Here is a 20,974-nt window from a genome sequence, read left to right as displayed (position 1 = left end):
AGTCCATGAGCTTCCTACAGACTGTTCCCACTCAGGGGAATCACTTCATAGGGTTTGCTTTCTGTAAACTGCCCAGGTTTGTTAACACAGGCTGACGTTTTTATTTGGCAGAGGAATAACGGGATTTGTATGGATTTTTAATGGTGTTTGAAACTTGCTAATGAAGTGACAAGATGAGACATTGCTACATGAGCTGGGTTGGGACATCACATAGGAGTCCTGAGGGTTGCTGAGCTGTCCTCATCTAGCTGCTGGCCAAAAGTGAGGCAGCAGCTGCCTCTGGTGCTTGTCACCCCTTCTGTCTGCCAGGTGTCAGTCCTCTCTCCCTGGTTCATCTCGGAGGAACTGAATCTATTCAGAGTCTCAGGCAGTAACAACATGGTGGTTCATTCAGTGCTGATGCCCTGGGTTCCCTTTAATAACCTGCTTCACTCCTGTGATCTGGGCTGTCAGGGCATCCCTCTGCCTAACTGTTTTCCTCTAGGAGGGACTATTTCTCTCATGGAGCTCTTCACTCTTCGATCTTTCCGTGTTCTTCATCAGTTGACATCTCTAAGTAGCATAAGTCTGCAGTGGGTGTGTATTTATATAGTCCTCCCAAATGTCCCAGTCTTTTAGACATGATGTCTCCAGGTTTCTTACTTCCAAACTAAATTTGGAAGAAGCACAGAAAGTGTCTTAATTCATGACTCTTTCATGCATCCTTTCCCTATTATTTTTCCAGCTTATAGCTTGTAACATCCAGGTTTTCCTTGCAGCTTCCTCCTGTTCCATGCAGGTAGTTCTCTCCTTGTTTCTTTTCAGTTCTCTCTGCCTATCCTAAATACATGCAGCAAACATATTCCTGGGCTCTGAGGTGTGTTCGGGGATGAATTAGTGTCTAAACTTTGTCAGTTTTGGTTCTTTTTTGAGGAAAGTCTGTTTCAACAGACTGGGGTTAATTAGAATCATAAAACATTTTGGGTTGGAGGGACATTAAAGCCCATCCAGTCCCACCCCCTGCATGGGCAGGGACACCTCCCACCAGCCCAGGCTGCTCCAAGCCCCATCCAACCTGCCCTTCAACACTGCCAGGGATGGGGCAGCCACAGCTTCCCTGGGCAACCTGGGCCAGGGTCTCCCCACCCTCACAGCCCAGAATTTCTCCTTAATGTCTCACCTCAGTCTCCCCTCTTCCAGTTTTAATCCATTCCCCCCTGTCCTCTTAATACAAGCCCTTGTCTAAAGTCCCTCCCCAAATTCCCTGGAGCCCTTTCAGGTACTGGAAGGTGCTCTGAGGTCTCACACAGAATCAGGTTGGAAAAGACCTTCAAGATCATTGAGTCCAACCATTAACCCTGCTCTCCCAAACCCAGCATCAAACCACCTCCCCAAGGGCCACATGTAGACGACTTTTAAACACGCTTCCCCGGAGCCTTCTCTTCTCCAGGCTGACGCTTCCTTTGTGCCTCATCAAAACTGATTTTTTTTTTTTTAATTCTTGCCTTGTTCCTGCCAGAAATGCTGGCGAGAGAAAAGAGAACCAGACCCCCAAGCGCCGCTCCAACTCGGCCAGCCCCAGCCCGCGCCGCTCCCGCTTCTCCAGCTCCAGCCATGTCCCACGCCGCTCCCGCTCCCGCTCCCCTGGGCGCTTCCGGCCAGCCAGGCCCCGCAGCCGCAGCCCGCGGCAGATGCGGCGGCTCAGCCTGAGGCACAGGTCGAGGTCACCCCAACGATCCAGGAATCCCTTGAGGACTCATTCCCGGGCTCGGAGGTCTTCCAGTAGCGACCGGTCATCGAGGAGGCCGACGCGATCTCAAGGTGAGGGGTGGATACGAGCTGTCCTCTCCAGGCTGCCCAGGGGCTGAGGGGAACTGAGTGGGTTGCAGGAGGTTTGTCTGGGCAGGGGTCACCTGGGCATGTTTGGTAGCAAAGTGCTGTTACTAAAACTGAGGTTGGTTTGGAGAAGAGGAGGCTGAGGGGAGACCTTGTTGCCTTCTGCAGCTCCCTGAAAGGAGGGTGTAGGGAAGGGGTGTTGGCCTCTTCTCCCAAGTGAGTGATGGTAAGACTAGAGGAATGGCCTCAAGTTGCACCAGGGGAGGGTTAGATTGGATATTAGGAGGGATTTCTACACTGAAAGAGTGGTCAAACCCTGGAATAGCTGCCCAGGGAGGTGGTAGAGTCATCATCCCTGGAGGGATTCAAGAAACATGTAGATGACAGAATCATCATGGTTGGGAAGGACCTCTAAGAAGATCACCGAGTCCAACCATCACCACAAAAATCCCCCACAGCCTTGGCCACTAGAGCATGTCCTGAAGTTCCAAATCTACACAGCTTTTAGATGTGGCACTTCAGGACACACTCTCATGGGCACATGGTGCTGGTTTTTTGGGAGGTGGTGCTGGTTTTGTGGCTTTTCCTTTCTCCCCACCCCAGGCTGGATGGTTGGACTCGGTGATCTTGAAGGTCTTTTCCAACTGTGGCAATTCTGTGATTCTGCAAAAACAACTTTTCCTTTCGCTGTTGCTTGTCATGCTTGGAAGAAAACAGGCATTCAAAAAGGCCTGAAGTTTTCCTTACCTAGTGTTGGGAATTGGTTGATCCTCTCAAACAACTGCTGAACAAGTGTCTGTGCCAAGTGTGTTTAGTTTCTAAGCCAGCGAAGATAGACGTTGATAACAGCTGAAGGTTCTTCCTTCAGCATCAGAAATATAGTTGTGGGAGGCAGGGTGGATGAGGAGAGGGAAAATGTGGTGCTTAGGAATGGCACTGAACAGAGATACAGCTTCCAAGGGAAGTGTAGTGCTCAGGAGTGGTTCTGTTGGGATAGGAGCGTGGTGTGGGAAGGACTTGGCATGAAACATCCTTCAGCAGTCACATTCCTGGCACCATTCTGGGACTCTCCACTCAGCTCCTTCCCCTACTTTGTTGTTGTGAACTGTCAGTTCCCTGCAGTTCTTTTCGGGCTCAGGCTCTGGCTGAAGTGCAGCTTGTTGGAGTCTTTGTTTCTTTTTCAATTCTGAAGAGGAAAAAAAATAAGAGTGATTTGATAAGGTTGTTTCTTTTCCTGGTGTGCTGTGGCTGTGCTGCCAGGAAACCCAGAGGTGGGAAGGAGGGATAGGTGAGAAGCTGTGGAGGGACAGGGATCTGAAGGGTGAAGTGCAGAGGCCATTTTAGTGCAGAAGAATATGGGGAAATAAGCAATTAATAACCACAACCCAGATTTCCCACAGAAAGGAATCAGACTGGGAACTAAGGTTAAAGAATAGTTTAAAACATCAGTCTGTAGGACAGAGAGCAAGACAGGAGGACACAGAATTTAGCAGAAGGCATCAAGTACTGCTGTGCAGTGGTGGGTGAGAGGAGGATCAGAGCTCTGGAAACGTCTATTTTTTGTATTCCCTGACATAAAGAATTAAAAAATCATTCTGTGGCTGCAGCCTCAGGATTTTGATAGGTCTGACTGCCAGTGTCACGTTGTCAGTCTGAGCTAAAAATGCCAAGTTACACAACAGGGCAGTGGAAATAGCACAGAGGTTTGTTATTATTTATAGGCTGTCTCTGACAGAGTGTGATGGAGGTTCTCTGACTTCAGCTCAGGATGGAATCAGGAGTGGGTGGTGAAACTGAAACTGTAGCAAACCGAGCAGCAACATGTGTGAGTTTGCAATTAAAAACAATCCAATCGCGGTTTGTTTTCCCTTCCCCTCACAGACAGAAAGTCAGCTCTGGAGGAAGTAGTGAAAAGTTTGGGGCCTGGCTTTGTAGCAGAGTACAATAAACATAAGTCCCTCCAAGCAGCTGGGCAGGGATCCTCGGGGTTGGCAAAGTCCTCACCCTCCCATGGAACCTCAGGGAAGAAGCCTGGGAATGTGAAGAAGCCACCCAAAACAAGTGGTTCTCTGAAGGCTTCCAAGAAAGACGTGCCTTCTGTGTCTGGGTCAAGCTCATCTCCTGGAACTGATGATTTACCCCAAAGCAAAGAAACAGAAGAGAATGAAGGGGGTTCATCCACAGAGCCCAGTGCCCCTCGACCTGTTCCCTACAATAGGGTGAGTTTCTTCATGTTTGGGGTTGTTTTTTCCTTATAAACCAGGTTGTATTTTATTTATGGTAGGTGGTCCTTGTAGTTTTGAGCCTCTAAGTGACCAGTACAGAAAACGTGGCCTGATAGTGGTGAGAGCTGAGAGACAGTGTTGAAAGGGGTGGGATTGGGCAGTTCTTCCCCTACACAGCCCAGGGAGCTGGGATTCTGTGGATCTACAGTACTTAATGAGAACAAAAAGGTGGTGGTGTGTTCCTTGGCAAGCCCATGCCATGTCTGCTGATAACAGGGGAGCAGGACAACAACCTTGTGCTTCTGTGCTGGTGTTAAAAAGCACAAACTCAGAACCCCCTGTGAACCAAGCACTGCCTACTTTGGAGCCATTTTGCTTGCCAATTCCTTTTTTATTCTTTTTACTGCACTTGGAAAGTGTTTTATTTTCATTTTGTTCTCAATTTGTAGCTGTTGAGAAAGGAATTGCTCTCTTGTGGGACAGTCCTTCAAATAACTGGCCTCCCAGATGATGGCTTTTCAGATCAAGATATTAAAAAGATCGTTCAGCCATTTGGCAAAGTCAGTGATTTCCTGGTACTTCGCTCTAAAAACATGGTGAGTTTTGTTTTCCTGTAGGAAGTTTTGGTGTCAGAATGCAAAGGGAATGGTCAGGCAGTGAAGAAGTGGAGTATTTGAATCCTCAGCTGGACCAAGGATGAGGCTTCCCAAAGAGTGTGTCAGTAAGATGGCATATGTCATCCTGGCACGGCTGAGAATTTATACATTTATATAGATACATAAAAATTCAGTCTTGCTTCCTGCCCAAGTCTTAAATGTTAGAGGAAGTGGCCTCTTTGGGTGGCCTCCTATGACAAGGCTGCAGGGCTGGTGGGTAGTGTCAGAGCACCTGATATAATCTACCTGGCTTTGTGCAAGGCATTTGACACTGTCCCACCTGACATCCTGGTCTCCAAACTGACAAAACATGGATTTGGCAGATGGATCACTTGGTGGATAAGAGATTGGCTGGATGGCCCCACCCAGAGAGTGGTGGTCGATAGTTCAGTGTCCCAGTGGAGGCAGGTGATGAGTGGTGTGTCCCTCAGGGGTCAGTACTGGCACCAGTGCTGTTCAGCATCTTTGTTGGAGACATGGACAGTGGGATTGAGTGTCTCCTCAGCAGGTTTGCTGGTGATACCAAGCTGTGTGGTGTGGTTGACACCCTAGAGGGAAGGGATCCATCCAGAGACACCTTGACAGGCTGGAGAGGTGAGCCAGTGTCAACCTCATGAAGTTGAACAAGGCCAAGTGCAGGGTCCTGCCCCTGGGTTGGCACAACCCCAGGAACAAATCCAGGATGGGGGAAGAATGGCTGGAGAGCAGTGCTGAGGAGAAGGAGTTGGGGGTGGTAGTTGATGAGAAGCTGGACAGGAGCTGCCAGTGTGTGCTGGAGCCCAGAGGAGCAGTTGTGTCCTGGGCTGCAGCAAAAGAAGTGTGGCCAGCAGGGCCAGGGAGGGGATTCTGCCCCTCTACTCTGCTCTGGTGAGACCCCACCTGGAGAATTGTGTCCAGCTCTGGAGCCCTCAGTACAGGAGAGACATGAAGCTGTTGGAGAGAGTCCAGAGCAGGCCACAGAGATAATGGGAGGGCTGGAGCAGCTCTGCTCTGGAGACAGTCTCAGGGGGTTTGGATTGTTCAGCCTGGAGAAGAGAAGGCTCCAGGGAGACCTTAGAGCACCTTCCAGTGCCTGAAGGGGCTCCAGGAAAGCTGGGGAGGGGCTTGAGACAAGGGCAGGGAGGGGTGGGATGAGGAGAAATTATTTTAAACTGGAAGAGGGGAGATTTAGATGAGACATGGGGAAGAAACTATTTAGTGTGAGGGTGGTGAGAGCCTGGCCTGGGTTGCCCAGGGAAGCTGTGGCTGTCCCATCCCTAGCAGGGTTGAAGGGCAGGTTGGATGGGGCTTGGAGCAGCCTGGAATGGTGGGAGGTGTCCCTGCTCATGGCAGGGAGGTTGGAACATGATGGTCTGTAAGGTCCCTTCCAACCTTCACCATCCTCTGATCCTAAGCAGGATGCTTTTTGCCTCATACTGAAATCCAGACTTTGAAATCAAAGCCCACAGCCACTTGGAGAGAGAAGCACATGCAGTTCTGCCCTGAGCTGATTTTCCAAAGTAAAACAATTGCAGCACAAGGTGTCTGTGATCCAGGCAGAGCCTGAAAGTGCCATTTCTTTCAGGCCTTCTTGGAGATGAACTACAAAGAAGCTGTGATAGCAGCTGTGAAATATGGGAAGACGGTGCCAGTGCTGGTCAATGGGAAGCAGGTGAAGATTAGTGTGGCAGAGAAGCCAAAAGTATCTTCTGGCCAGGTGAGCAGCCCGGGGGTGAACATCACCATGCTTTGTGTGGAAAAACTGGCTTCATCCTGGCTCAAACCAGGACAGCTGGCTGGTTTTGCCCTAAAACTTGATGTACTCCAGAAAAACAGGTTTCATATTTTTAGTATACTTTTTTTTTTTAATCCTTTTCATCAACATCAGTCTAAAAGGAGATTAAAAATGCCCTTCCTAGTTCCTGTCTGCTGGTTTTCTTGGTAAAAGTTTTATAGCTGTGAATAGCAGCAGTTTAACAAACAGTGAAAGACAGCTCCTATATTAATATCTGTACTTAATTAATACTATTTATAGAAACACACACACTTGTGTATAAATTGTACAGTAAAAGCTGCTCTTTCTGTCCGTTTCAGGCCAAAACAAGCATCAGAAAAAAGGCTCAGAGTATTAAAAAGGTTGCACCAAGTATAAAGTAAGTGTTGCCATCCCACACAGCAGTGTTAGTGCTAACCAGTGCAAACCAAACAGCTTCATCTTTGTTTGGTTTCCTGGGTTTTTCTCTTTTTTGAGCTTTTTTAGCTGGTCTGATATTCAACAGTTGTCTTGAAATTGATTTTTCTTGTTTTTTCCTCTCTTGCTCATAATAGAAAAGAGAAGAAAACCACCAGCAAGACAACTAAACCCATTGCAGGTGAGGAGCTGGTTTCCTTTTACCTGGTGATACCTCTGCTATTGCCTTCCCTCTTCACTCCTGTAATTAAGACACTGGGAGTAACAGCCATGTAACTCCCTGTTACTTGTTGGATTGGCTTCCATGAGGGGTTTTTCTGGGCAGAGTTAGGGGCCAGCCATTATTTTGGTGGGAAAATGGCCTTTTTAAAGGTATTGGTCTTGATTAAGTCATCAGCATGGTCATTTTGGAATCCAGTTTCCAGAGTGGAGTTACGATTCATGTGACAGAGCATTTCAGATGGAAACTCTGGAATATTTACAGTCCCTTAAGAAAAAACACACTGTTTTGCAGGAGCAAGGTTTTGTCACTAGAATCCCAAACCAATGCACAGAAGATGCTCTCTGCTTCATGGCTTTCAGTCAGTAGTTTGTTGGGGTTCACTTAGGTTTTAGGGGGTTTTTTGGTCCTACTGGTTGAATTTTTGCAGATTTAGCTATTCTTGTGTGTATTTTTTTACTCTACACTTCACAAATGTAAGACTGAAGAGGAAAGCATTTCTACTGACTGTTGGGTTTGACTGTTTTACGTAGGTAAAAAGGAGAAGACTAAGAGACCAACAAAGACAGGAGTTAGCAAACCCAAGAAAACTTCAAATACTGCAGGTCAGACAAATGAGAACTTTTCCTTTTTACTCAGAAAACACAGGCAGGTGCTTTTCTGTCTGTGTTCCCCCCTTTCCAAAATGTAGTCATAGAATCATGGAATCTCAGGCTGGTTTGGGTGAGAAAGGACCTTAAAGTTCACCCAGTCCCACCCCCTGCATGGGCAGGGACACCTCCCACCAGCCCAGGCTGCTCCAAGCCCCATCCAACCTGCCCTTCAACACTGCCAGGGATGGGGCAGCCACAGCTTCCCTGGGCAACCTGGGCCAGGGTCTCACCTCCCTCACAGCACAGAATTTCTCCCTCACATCTCATCTTCATCTCCCCTTTTCCAGCTGGAAACCCTTCCCCCTGCTCCCATCCCTCCCTGCCCTTGTCCCAAGCCCCTCCCCAGCTTTCCTGGAGGCCCTTCAGGCACTGGAAGGTGCTCTGAGGTCTCCCTGGGGCCTTCTCCAGGCAAAAGTGGCAAGTCCAAACGTTCCCCCCTTTACAGGGCTCCCCAGCACTGCAGGGTTAGGCAGGTGCCCTCTGGCTCTGGGGCTCAGCTGGTGCAGCAGCTTTAGTGCTGCTTGGAGCTCTGAGCAGCACAGGAGGGCTGGGAGCTGGGCTGGGGAGCAGACAGAGTCTTTCCTGTTCCCACAGGCACACACGTTTTCCAAAGCCTTCCTGTCTGTCTGTTTCCCACCCATTTGTAACCAGGAGCAGGAATTGCTGGGAGAGGAGGCGTCTGAGGCAGAAAAACATATAGTGCAGTTCTTCTTCTTTTGCAGGTCAGTTTAATATATTGAATATATTTTTTTCCCAGCAGCAAAGCCTGTAGCTGCAGAATTTCAGACCTCAGCAGAAGCTGAAATGGAAGCTGGGGACACAAAGCTGCCAGACCCAAAGAATGTCCCAGAAGGGGACAGAGTTCCTGTGTCTGTGAAGACAGAAGAGGCTGAGCCCGAAGATGGGGCTAAACCCCCAGCTGCACTGGGTAATTCTGACTCCATCAGCCCATTTGTCAGTTACTTTGCTCGTTATAAGTTTTGTGAAGCTTTAACATGGTGATGTGAAATGTATTTATTTATTGAAACTTGCAGAGGTGCCTCACGTGGCAGCACTGGATGTGGATGGGTTAAATCAGCCTTCAACTGATCAAGGTAAATTGCAAACTGACAGGGTTTGTTTTTTCTCCTTTCTGTCCTAAATCTCTGTGCTCTTGTCAAGTGAATGAGGGTGCCTTGGAGGCCAGGAAGTGCAAATCATAGAATCATGGATAAATGACACAGGATAACAGAACAGAAATCTATTAGAATAGGTTCACTGATTGAAACCTAAACCAACAGCTCATTCTGATGACTGAAGGGGCTAAAATCCTCCAAGATTTACATCTTTCAGTGGACATAATATTTTTACCTCCACCTGCTCAGTGTGACATGGGGACTTTTAGTTACAGCTCATGAGAGCAAAGGGGCCAGGCTGTGTGTTCTGATTACAGCTCCACCACCCATTCCTTTCATCTCTATGCTTTACATTCCCTGTAAGAGCTGGTTCAGAAGATGCTGTTTTCCCCATTTTTTTGTGACTAGTGACCAACAGACACTGTTCTAGACACAGCTTAAGTGCATATCAACTCTGTTACTGTGCATGTGACACTGAGGCTGTGGCAGGGCTGTAGCTGCTGAACCCGTTAGGGGTGTAGATACACATTTACCAGCTGAAGTGGCTCTTCCTCCACCTGTGCTTGCCTGCCTTTTGGGGTTGCTGTTTTCCTGTCTCCTGCTCTCCACATTTTTCAGAGCCTCTCACATTCCACTGTGGACTTTCCCACAGCATCCTTGTAGATCCCACAGCATCCTTGTAGATAAGTTGATCAAGTATGGGTTTGATGATCAGGCAGTGAGGTGGATCAAGAACTGGTTGAAAGGAAGAAGTCAGAGAGTTGTAGTCAATGGGGCAGAATCTAGTTGGAGGCCTGTGACTAGTGGGGTCCCTCAGGGGTCGGTACTGGGACCGGTGTTGTTCAACATCTTCATCAACGACCTGGATGAGGGTACAGAATGTACCCTCAGCAAGTTTGCTGATGACACCAAGCTGGGAGGAGTGGCTGACACACCAGAAGGCTGTGCTGCCATTCAGAGGGACTTAGACAGGCTGGAGACTTGGGCGGGGAAAAACCTGATGAAGTTTAACAAGGGCAAGTGTAGAGTTTTGCATTTGGGGAAGAAAAATGTCATGCACCAGTACAGGTTGGGGGCTGACCTGCTGGAGAGCAGTGTGGGTGAAAGGGATCTGGAGGTCCTGGTAGACAGGAGGATGACCATGAGCCAGCAGTGTGCCCTTGTGGCTAAGAAGGCCAACGGCATCCTGGGGTGCATTAGAAAGGGGGTGGTTAGTAGGTCAAGAGAGGTTCTCCTCCCCCTCTATTCTGCCTTGGTGAGGCCGCATCTGGAGTATTGTGTCCAGTTCTGGGCCCCTCAGTTCAAGAAGGACAGGGATCTGCTTGAGCGCAGAGCCACAAAGATGATGAAGGGAGTGGAACATCTCCCTTATGAGGAAAGGCTGAGGGAGCTGGGTCTCTTTAGTTTGGAGAAAAGGAGACTGAGGGGTGACCTCATCAATGTCTACAAATACGTAAAGGGTGAGTGTCAAGAAGATGGAGTTAAGCTTTTTTCAGTGATGACCAGTGATAGGACAAGGAGTAATGGATAGAAATTGGAGCATAGGAGGTTTAAGGTGAATATCAGAAAAATTTTTTTTACTGTGAGAGTGACAGAGCCCTGGGACAGGCTGCCCAGAGAGGTTGTGGAGTCTCCTTCTCTGGAGACATTCAAAACCCACCTGGACACGTTCCTGTGTGATGTGCTCTGGGTGACCCTGCTCTGGCAGGGGGGTTGGACTAGATGATCTTTCGAGGTCCCTTCCAACCCCTAGGATTCTATGATTCTATGACTTGTCCCAGGAAAAAGAGAGAAAAAGCAAGGTGATGTGGGCTCCTGCTGGGCAGCCACTCAGTCCCTGTGTGCCCACAGAAAGGCTTGAGGTTCTGATTATTCAGCTGACCAGGCCTTAATGTCACCAAAGTGTTTACATGCTAGTTACGGGATTTGAATATTTTTTTTAATCCTTACTCAAACCCTTTGTGCCTGGAAGCCTGTATATAACACTGCACGTGTCCCACCACTGTCATTTGTCACTGCAAGTTAAGGAATATTTCATTTTCACAGTGACAGTAACAAAATGTAGAGCAGGAGGGTGTTAAAGCTCTGCAGTGTGTGAGGAAATCTGCTGAACTACTAAACTACCCCATCTCTTTTTGTTTTTTTTAAAAGCTACCAAAGTGACCTCAAAGAGTGAAGAGCCACCAGAACAAGCCAACAAGGTCAGTCTGAAAGAGTTTGGATCTCTGGAAGCTCTCAGTGCACATCTGGGGCTGGTTTCCAACCTCTGGCTTAAACCCCTTGCCTGTTAATTGCTTTTGAGAAGCAGTGAACAGTTCATTTTCTCCTTGCTGGCTGTGGTTTGATAGGTGTGTCTGCCTCTTCCCTCTCCTGGCATCATTTTCCCCCCCGAGTTTGTTCCCTGCACCAGCTCCTCTGGCTGTGCTGATCTGTGTTGCCCTCCTGTGGGCTGCTGCTCTGGAGCTGCAGTGTCTGCACAGGCAGTGCCTGAAGCAGGGGCAGCATTCTGGGGGGGGTTGGGTTGAATTTGTGATGAGGCAGTGTGAGACAACCTGAGGTTTGTGCAGGATTAACTTCATGTAGGTCCATCCACAATGAAACAGTCATGGAGGTGAGTACATGACATCACCAGAGAAGAAAGGGTTACAACAGAACTGGGCATGCTGTGCTGCTGAACCCTAAAAAGGTTTCAGTGATTTTTCATTTTTATGTAATTGCAAGTATTATAACCTGCTTTTAAGCGAGTGCTTTGTTCAGTTTTATGGTGGTTTTACTTACTAAAAATAAATGCTCCCCCAGTAATACACAGACTTGGAGTGGAAGAAACACCAGTAACATCTGCTTTCCTTTGGCTGCAGGAGCTGGATGATACATGTGTGGTGGTCATTTCAAACTTGCCTGAGAAAGGATATTCTGTTGAGGAGGTTTCCAACCTGGCAAAGCCATTTGGGGGACTGAGGGATGTGCTGATTTTATCATCTCATAAAAAGGTATTTTCATTGGTATCTTACTATATTTCCACCTAGGGAAGCAGCAAATGTGTCCTTGGCAGATGTGATTGTGCAGTGTGGCAGGCATTGAGCTGAGGTGCTCTTGCTACATGGCTAAAAGCAATTGTTCTCTTTATTTTAAAAGGCCTATATGGAAATAAGTAGGAAATCTGCAGATTCCATGGTTAAATTTTACACCTGCTTCCCAATGTCTCTGGATGGGAACCAGCTCAGCATCAGAATGGGGCCTCAGTGGAGCACTGTCAGAGATGAAGTGAGTAACACTATGTACTGAGGTGTTGGGGGCTGTGGTTACATTGCAGTGCAGAGCAGGGGTTTGTATTTAAGCTGAGTTTTATACCCTGCACCTCCTGAGAGTTTCTGCTCATTCTGGAAAAGGGTCTTTTTGGGTCCTAGTCTTCTGGTACCAGCACAACACCCATGTCAGATGTGCTGATGCTGTTCATTTTACTAATGAAGCAGAAACTTAACATTTCTTGGGAGCCAGTGATAGAGCTGATTCTGAAGCTCTGGTTTGCAGTTCAAATCTTATAATGTCTTTTCCTTTCTTTCTTTAAAGGAAGCAATATTTACTGCTATAATTAAAGACTCTGACCCCAAGGTAAGTTGCCAGCAGTCTGACTTGTCCTCTGCATGCTCCCCAAGGGCAGTACTTCTCCCTGTCCCTTCTGCTGAAATGCTGCCTGTTATCTGAGCTTTCTCTTGAGTTCAGTGTTTTTGTCTGTTTTCATGGGTGAATGAGCAGGGAAAAGGATGAGTGGATGTTCCCTCAGTTCAGCTCCACAACACATGAAGTGCAAGGAATTAAACATTTAATAGGGATCCTTGGAGACCCTCCCCTTCTGTTGCTGGTTTTCATGTTCTGACAGCCAGCTGCTGGGCACTCGACCTGCAGCACGTGCCATGTGTGCCTCTGCAGGATGGCACTCCTCCTCCCAGCAGGCTTTATGGGCAGATATTTTGGTTTAACTGCCCAGAATACCTCTGGGCTGTGTTCTGGGTGCTGTGTCTCTCTTATTGTCCCTCCTGTCCCCTCACTGCACCCTGGGCAAGGCGTTTTTGTGGGCTGTGGGTGGCAGATGTGAGAGAAATGAAGGGTGTTGTTCAGGATAGTCATGATGGGGTCTGTGTCTCTGGGCTGGGACAAGAACTCCAGAAGAACAGCAGTGTAGAGGGTAAATGTATGGGGTTGAAAAGCAGATTGCAGAGAGCCCTGCCAGCACTCCCTCACTTCCCAAGAGCCTCCCCAGAGGTTTGACTTTCCAATTGCAAACCTATCTGGGGGTCTCTGCTCTCTCCTCCTGACCCTTGTCTGGCACCAGCAGGCACAGCTGGGTACTCCCTGCCAGCACCTCTGCTGCCCTGGCCTGCTGCTGCTGGGGAAGCAGCTCTTTTCTGCTCCTGCTAAAATGATGAATAATGGAATCAAAACACCTGGAGAGGGGAGGGAAAAATCTCTTCTTTGTTGGCAGTGTTGTGTTTCCAAGAGACAGCTTCCAAGGATTTCAAGATAAGATGTGTTTAAGAGTACAGGAGTTTACCTTTGGTGTCCCAGGACCCTTCCCTTTGATCCTGCACCAAACACCTGGTGCTAGGGCTCAGTCCCTGGTTCTGCTGGCACTGTGTGGCTGCCAGCCCATGGGACCTGCTGCACAGCATCCTTCTTGCTCTCCCTCATATCATGGCCCCCTGGTGCTGGTGATAATGAGAAATGGTATTTGACCAGGGATCTTTATGTTGTTACAAGCTGATCAAGTAAATCAAGCTCCAACGTAGCAACCAGGATTGGAGCCTTTTGGACAGGTTTCTGTGCCTTGATCCTGTTGTTACCTGACCAGACAACGTCTGCTTTTCAAAATACTGAATTTTATTTAAACTTCAGCTCTATTTTGCCAGTGCTCCTTCAAGAGACCTTTACAAATTAGTTAAATTTAAATGATAATTTAAAATAAGACACCCAACCTGATCCTTTTAAGTTTGTTGTTCTTTACTGGGAGGTACAGCTGGTTCTTGTGACAGAAAACTGGAAAACCTGATGTGAATGTGAAATGTGAACACTGAGTTTGTGCCAGGACCTTTTTTGCTGAGGCCTGGGCCATCCAGAAGCTTCCTATGAGGCTTCACTGGCCTAGCTCAGGTATGGTAGGAGGTTAAAGCAAGTGTTGTCATCACTTTTCTGCAGGTCAACACTGAAACTCTGCATAACCAGTTTGTGCACCTGGGGAACCTGCCAGCTGATGGCTACAGAGAACTTGAAGTAGTTTGTGTGGGACTTCGGTTTGGGAAGGTGGATCATTATGTTGTGCTGAAGAATAAAAACAAGGTAAATGTTTATTTCCGTGGTGCTGTGCTAAGGGAAAACATGGTTTGTAAAAGTAGGTTGTTTCATCTCCTGGTCCCAAGAATGTCCTGCTGATGAGGGTTGGAATTTCTGATTCTTTCCCACTCATCCCAAACAATAAAATAGTCTGTGTTATTTATGGGGAGCAGGAAGGAAAAACCCCAAAGAGAACAAACTTAGGCTGTTCTCTGGCCTGGACAGTGCAAGAGCAGTTTAAGCTCTGAAAGTAAAGTTTCCCAAATGGCTGGAAAAAATCTTCAACCTTTGGTGTTAGAGGTGGAAGGGAAGGGAACACGAGTTCCCATTTTTTAGGAAACCTGGGGAAAAAGATTAAATTTGTTGTTTGTGAAGTGAAAATGTCACAGTTGCTGAAATAACTTTTTGTTCTGGGGCATTTCAGAATGTGGTGACTTGGTTTTTCTTGTGGGTTTTTAAATTTATTTTGCTATTTTAATTTTTAATGTTGCTGGTTTTGCACTTACCACTGGATTTGTGTTTTATGAGCTGGATGTAATTCACTGTGTATTTTGAGGACTGACATGGAATTGTACTCCCATTACTACCAGCTATTCGAAGTGTCCACCTGCTAATAAACCACTACCAGAGGAAGATGGTTTTAAGAAAAAGAGACTATTTTTCTGTTTTTGAAACTAATACCACTTTAATGTTCTTTTCAATGCAGTGAAGACAGCTCTCCAGTCAGTAAAACTGACCAGTCAGGGCTGGTTTTCCACTGTCCACTTGATAGATAAAATCTTGCAGTCATTTGTGGGCACTTCTCCTCTGCCTCCTGAGTTACAGCAGGATCAAAGCTGAATGTGGCCAGGAGCCAGAAGGTGGATTGGGAAGCTCCAGGCTCCACTGCCTTGTGGTGGAGTTCCTTAGTTAGCTCTAAAGATCATTCCAAATGGAGAGAAATGGCTGAGAAAACTGGGTTTGTTCAGTCTTGGGAGGGAAAGGCTTTGGGGTGACCTTATCACCATGTTCCAGTACTTCAAGGGGGGTTGCCAAGAAGATGGAGATTCCCTATTGACAAGGAGTCCCAAGGAAAAGACAAGGGGGTCATGGGCACAAGTTGCTCCTGGAGAGATTCCATTTGGACACAAGAGGTAATTTTTTCACCATCAGGGCAGTCCAATACTGGAATAGTCTCCCAAGGGAAGTGGTGGATCCCCCCACATTGGACAGTGTCAAGTCTCAGCTTGACAGGGTGCTGAGCCACCTCATCTCAACTAGAGCAGTACCTAGAAAGGTTGGACCAGGTGATCCTTGAGGTCCCTTCCAACCTGGCATTTCATGGTTCTGTGATTCTTTTTCTTTCCTGAGCCTCTGCAGAAGGAGAGAGTGCACTGTTCTCCATATCCAGAGCAGGATTTCATCCAACACAACAGCTCAAGGGAAGGTGTTGAAACCCTTCAGGAATACTAGATACTGAAACCAGCTAAAGAAATTAGCTTGTTCTGCAGTACAGAGGTGAGCTGAGGCAACAGTGATTTGAGGCCTGTGCTTTTCCCCTTGCAGGCCATTCTCCAGCTGGATAGTCCCAAGTCAGCCCGATCCATGTACAGCTTCCTGAAGCAATATCCCTACAGCATGGGGGAGCACACCCTGACCTGCACGTTGTCACCCCGAGGAGAGGCTGCTGAGGTGAGCTGGCTTCCCTCCACAGTGTGCTGCTTTTGTGGAAGAGAAGCAGCTGCCCATGGAGAGCAGCTGGCAGTGACCCTGTCAGTATTTCCTGTTTGCTGTCAATGAGGATGAGAGTGAAAGCTCTGGAACCACTGGGAGCTGGATGTCTGTGTTCTGGGATGTGGTGCAGAGGGATGTGCTGCTCTTTGTCTTGTGCCTCTTTCTGCATTTTGCAAACACAGGTGGAATCTCTTTCCACCAATTAAAATGTTTCTTAACAAAGAATGGAGAGAAGAAGGAAGCAAGGGGGAAAGCAGCTTTTTACTACTTGTTAGGAAGGGGTTGATGATGGACATTAGTAGAGGTTTTCTTCAAGATCTGGTTTGATTCGTAGACATTAGGACATTAGGAGGAAGCTCTTCAGTGTGAGGGTGGTGAGACCCTGGCCCAGGTTGCCCAGATGATCCTTGAGGTCCCTTCCAACCCAAACCATTCCATGATTCTATGATTCTCATTCCACTCTAGCAGCTGATCTGCTTTAGTCCTCGTGAGCCCAGACTCAGTTGCCCTGCCAGCACTGGTCCCTGTGCCCACAGCTGCTTCCTTTCTCTCCCTTAGAAGTGAAATCATGGGCAGCTTGAGCAGCTCCCAGTTCCCTCTGGTGGCTTCCCAGGGAGCAGCCAGCTGAGCAGGGGAACTCTCTTATTGCCTGTTGCAGTGGGTAGGCACAGAGCTGTCAACATGAGCCACCTGCTCACAGCTTTCCAGCTTCCACAGTGGAGAAGGTGAATCCAGGCGTAGTCCCTGTCTCTGTGGAGCTGAAGGGCTCTTTGCCCTCAAACACGAGGAGCTGTAGTGTCACCAGGTCTGTGTGCTGAGCTGGAGCTGTTGGTGTTATTCCCACTGGGCATCACGATGAAATTCCCTGTTTTTATAGAACAGGTTGTGTGCTGATCATTGGCTTGTGTCATGGACTGTTCTGGGTTGGGTTGGCAGTTCCTTCTGCTGTATTGGAAGCATCCTCATGTACAAAGCCTGTGGGGTAGCTGGATGGGGTTTAGGATCCATGTTTTTCACACTGTGTATCAGCAGAGATGTCAGGAGTGTTTCTGGTCAGGCTCTCCCTGAGTTGTGTCTGTGATGGTTCAGGACACGGGGTGCTGCCCAGCCAGGTGTGCTTGGGGATTGTGTGTTTCTTGAGTGGATTTGGGAGACCAGCAGTTGCTGTGTATGCACAGGGCTTTGCCTGGGAAAAGTCAGGTTGTTATTTACAATCATGGAATCCTAAGATGGTTTGGTTTGGAAGGGACCTTAAAGGTCATCTAGATCCAACTGCCCCTGCAGGGGTAGGGACACCTCCCACCAGCCCAGGTTGCTCCAAGCCCCATCCAACCTGCCCTTCAACACTGCCAGGGATGGGGCCTCCACAAACCTCTCTGGGCAGCCTGTTCCAGTGTCTCCCCACTCTCACACTAAAGCATTTCCTTCTAACATCCAGCCTAGGTTCTCACCTCATCACAGTCTAGTTCTGTGCCTGCCATTTTGCTGCCCATGCCTGAAGGTAACGCTGCTGGAATCACAAAACCACAGGGAAGCTCCTGGGGGGGTGAAGGAGGTTGTGCAGGTGGAGCAGAGCATCACACCTTACTGTGTCCCTGCCACAGCTTCTGCACAAATACTGAAACACAGTGTATCTGAGGTGGAGAGAAGAATGCCTGGTGACACTGATAAGAGGGAAACCTGAGCTTTTTCCAGCTGTTGTTCTTCCCTGCATTTTGAGCCTGTTCCCTCATGTCCATCTTCTCTGTTACGTTGCTGGATGAAGTGCCTGGCTACCCTGGGAGCATCACTCCATGTGCTGTGTGCTCTTTTCTCTGGAAGCCTTTCATACAGGAGCCAGGCTGAAGGAAAAGCAGGGTCATTGTTAATTCATGATGACATGTTCAGATTACTCTTGGCACTTACCCCTGGAATGGATGTTTTCAGAGAGGGGAGGTGAAAGGATTTGGAGTTAAGTGCTTAAATAAGAGCTCAGTGAATTCTGAGAGCACTGAATTTTATCTGATGTCCTTTCTAATAGTGATGGTCTTCAAATCAGTTTGTAGAGTGCCTTCAGAAAAGGGATTGAGGTTTCAACTCTGAGTTTTTAATGTTTTTTTAATTGGTTTGGACCTGCTCTGCTGACTAGGCCCAGAGCTCTGGGGCTTTGTGTTTGCCTGTTCTTCAGAAGACATCATTGCACTTCACATTTACTCTGTGTAACAGGATGCAGGAAGGTGTGGTCATCCTGCAAGAAAAAAACTTGCTACCTTAGCAGGTTTTAGGGAACTGAATCTGGCCTTGGGTGTTCTGGAGATAATGGCTCGACTTGGGATGAAGTTTGCCTTTAGAAAACTTGTGGTGCTGTTTTGTGTGCAGTGTTTATTGTCAGGCTACCTGCATTCACCCCAGGCCCTGCAGCTGTGCCAGGACAGGAAGGAAGGTGTTGTCTGGCAAAGAAGCATTGAAATCCCTCTCTCCCAACCATATCCCAGACCACAAGCCCATTCTGCTCACAACCAATCAGCTCTGGAGGTGAGACAGATGCCAGGTAGTGCTGCCTGGCTGCTCAGCAAACCAGCAGTGAAATCTCTGGCCCCACCACGCGCTTTGTCACCTTCTGAAGTCCTTGTTCTGTGGGGAGCAACTGGAGACCTTCACCTTCCAGGTGACCCATTGCCCAAGCTGGGCTTGTGATGGTGATTAGTAATTAGTGAGGTCATGCAGATCTGTGCTGTTGCTTCCTAGAGCCATTGATCCCAAGCCCTGATTTTTGCCTTTCAGGCTGACCCTGTGGCAGAAGAGGTGAAGCCAGAGGAGCCCAGCCCAGCAAGGTAGGCCTGTCACCTGCTTCAGGTGGTTTTCTTTGCTCTCTTGTTTGTGGATCTGTATCCAAGCCTGAGCAGATTGCTGAGCCATCTCTACCTGCTCTTGATGACCAGGCTGTGAGCTCCATCCCTGTCCCCTGCTCTTCCCTCCCCCAGGCTGTTGTGTGCTGTGTGTGTGCAGGGTGTGCAGTGAGCTGCTGTGCAGCTTGTCATGGTGGGCACTGCTTGGAAATCCAGGCCTTTCCATGGACCGGGACAAACTGGGGTGAAATCCTGCTTTGTGTCGTCTGCTGAATTGTTGTTTTACTAATTTGGCCAGGATTTTACCACAGGTCCTGGAAAGTATGTTGGGAAATACATGTTGGTAAGACAATTTTTTGTTGTATTTAACCATGAAGTGATTGTTTTATTCCTGTCAGAGCACCTGGCTCCATTGTTTCTGTTTCCAAATGCTAAAAATAAACTGAAACTTCCTTGTTTAGCTTATTAACATTAACTCCACGCTGTGACACAGGTCTCTGTGAATGTGACTCAATTTAAGCAGATGTTTAGATGTTATATTAACACCAGGACCTAGACATGGGGAATGGTGCTTTTGGGATGTTCCATGTGAAATTGTTTTATGGACGTGGCTTGTAGTAACATTTCTAATTGTGGAGTAGCTCTTTGTTGGTTTTAGAGTCTTGAATATGTTTTTATTTTATAAATGGATAGATCATTATAAGAGTTCATGTTAACAAATGTGACTCTGGAGACCTTCTGTAACTCAAATCCATATTTCTGGATAAGTTTTATCATTTGAAAAACAAAAGCAGCTGTGTAACAATGGTCCTAAACTTCAGTTTCAGGTAATATCATTATACTGTCATGGACAGTTCCATGGACTATTTCCAAAACCTGTTTCTTGCCCAAGTAAAGCTCTCCTGATTTCAGGAAGCTCCTGCTCAGGCCCTGGTCACTTTCTGGAGGTGATGAGATTCTGAACTGTCCCCAACTCCCAGATGGGCAGACATGCAGGTCCCCTCTGGATTCCAGGCTGGGGGATTTAGCTACCAGGGGTAATCAAACCAAATACCTGCCCAGCATCCAGCTCTGGCTGGTGAACAGATGGGAAAAGGGACATTTTCCCCTACAAACCACAATGCAGTCATTCTTGTCTGAGGCAACAGTCTTCTCCTTGTAAGCCTTTCTGACCTGACCCTCTTTTGAGGTGCATTTTGTGAGAAGCATCAAGTACCTTCACTATTATCTATATGGGAAAACCTTGCCATGTGTTTCCAGGGAGGGAAGGAGCAGCACATTTTGGGGAGCAGAAGGGGCTGCCCTCTCGGTTTCCTGGGATGATCTTGAAAGCTTTGGAAGCTCTGGAAGCTCCATGTGCTCCAACTGAGTAGGTCTTTTATCTGGCCCTGGGGCCAAGGTGCTCATGTGAACATCTCTGCTCTTCTCAAGGATGCTGATGCACTTTGTTGGGATTTGTTTCCCTCAGTTAAAATACCCCAAACTTTCCTCGGCCAAATCAAGCTCAGGGACCACCCCACTGCTCCTTTGCATCCTGAGCTGACCTGTAGGAAGCAGGTGGTGTCTCTGCTGTGACACAGGCTCTGTGTCATTCCTGGGGCTGCAGTCCCTGGGCCTTTCCCTTCCTAATGCAGAGACTGGGCACCAGGGATTGTTGGTTTGCCATCTGAGCAGGAAATCTGCCTTGCTGTTTCTTCCCCAGTGCCCTCCTGGTCTTCCAAGTGTTACTTCAAGCACCTTGGTCCTTCCTCAGGCTCACTTGTCTTCCTCTCTGCTCGTTACTGCCCCTGCAGAGCTCTCCTTCCCATCCTTCCTTTCCTGGATGGAATCCAGGGGTGTATTTTGAACACCACCAGGGCTCTGTGGAAGGCACAGGGTGGGTGTTGGTGTGAAAGGAGACACAAAATCCTGAGGATTCAGAGACTGGTACCTCATTGGAATCATGTAGAGGGTAACAGATGTGTGCTGGGAGCTGTGCAGTCAGTGTGTGGTGCTAGTGTGCACTGACATTTTTCCATGCCCTGCCAAAAACACACCAGCAGGGGCTGTGGGATACAGGTAGTGGGACAGCAGAGCTTGTATTTAATTAAGCATCAGTGACAAACCTGGGCTCTTGGAGCTGCACTTCTGGGCTTTGTGCCCTGGCTTCCCCAGGTCACGTGCAGCACTGACATATGAGTCATACATCTCAGTGCTCTGTAGGATGCTCGAATAGAAGAGGAAATTAACTGAAATTTAGTTTCTGGAGCAC

The 20,974-nt window shown here is 47.9% G+C and overlaps 1 protein-coding gene across 4 annotated transcripts in view; it reads left to right on the top strand.

The window, feature by feature from the left end:
- Positions 1–20,974, top strand: part of ZNF638 (zinc finger protein 638) — a 57,945-nt gene that overhangs the window by 24,129 nt on the left and 12,842 nt on the right. For 2 of the 4 annotated variants that reach the window (XM_051617295.1, XM_051617293.1), the window contains exons 5-20: positions 1,499–1,800; positions 3,697–4,034; positions 4,490–4,636; positions 6,261–6,392; positions 6,770–6,828; positions 7,004–7,047; positions 7,620–7,691; positions 8,497–8,667; positions 8,774–8,833; positions 11,006–11,055; positions 11,713–11,844; positions 11,990–12,118; positions 12,425–12,466; positions 14,048–14,188; positions 15,728–15,853; positions 18,659–18,708. In XM_051617295.1, coding sequence (XP_051473255.1) covers positions 1,499–1,800; positions 3,697–4,034; positions 4,490–4,636; positions 6,261–6,392; positions 6,770–6,828; positions 7,004–7,047; positions 7,620–7,691; positions 8,497–8,667; positions 8,774–8,833; positions 11,006–11,055; positions 11,713–11,844; positions 11,990–12,118; positions 12,425–12,466; positions 14,048–14,188; positions 15,728–15,853; positions 18,659–18,708 — 1,995 coding nt within the window. The remainder of the gene's footprint in view (positions 1–1,498; positions 1,801–3,696; positions 4,035–4,489; positions 4,637–6,260; positions 6,393–6,769; positions 6,829–7,003; positions 7,048–7,619; positions 7,692–8,496; positions 8,668–8,773; positions 8,834–11,005; positions 11,056–11,712; positions 11,845–11,989; positions 12,119–12,424; positions 12,467–14,047; positions 14,189–15,727; positions 15,854–18,658; positions 18,709–20,974) is intronic. The other 2 variants (XM_051617294.1, XM_051617296.1) reach the window with 2 other exon arrangements.

The sequence above is a fragment of the Apus apus genome, chromosome 4 (genome assembly GCF_020740795.1).
Source record: "Apus apus isolate bApuApu2 chromosome 4, bApuApu2.pri.cur, whole genome shotgun sequence".
Lineage (NCBI taxonomy): Eukaryota > Metazoa > Chordata > Aves > Apodiformes > Apodidae > Apus > Apus apus.
Note: the sequence above shows the minus strand (reverse complement) of the source record. Positions and strands in the feature narration are given on the sequence as shown.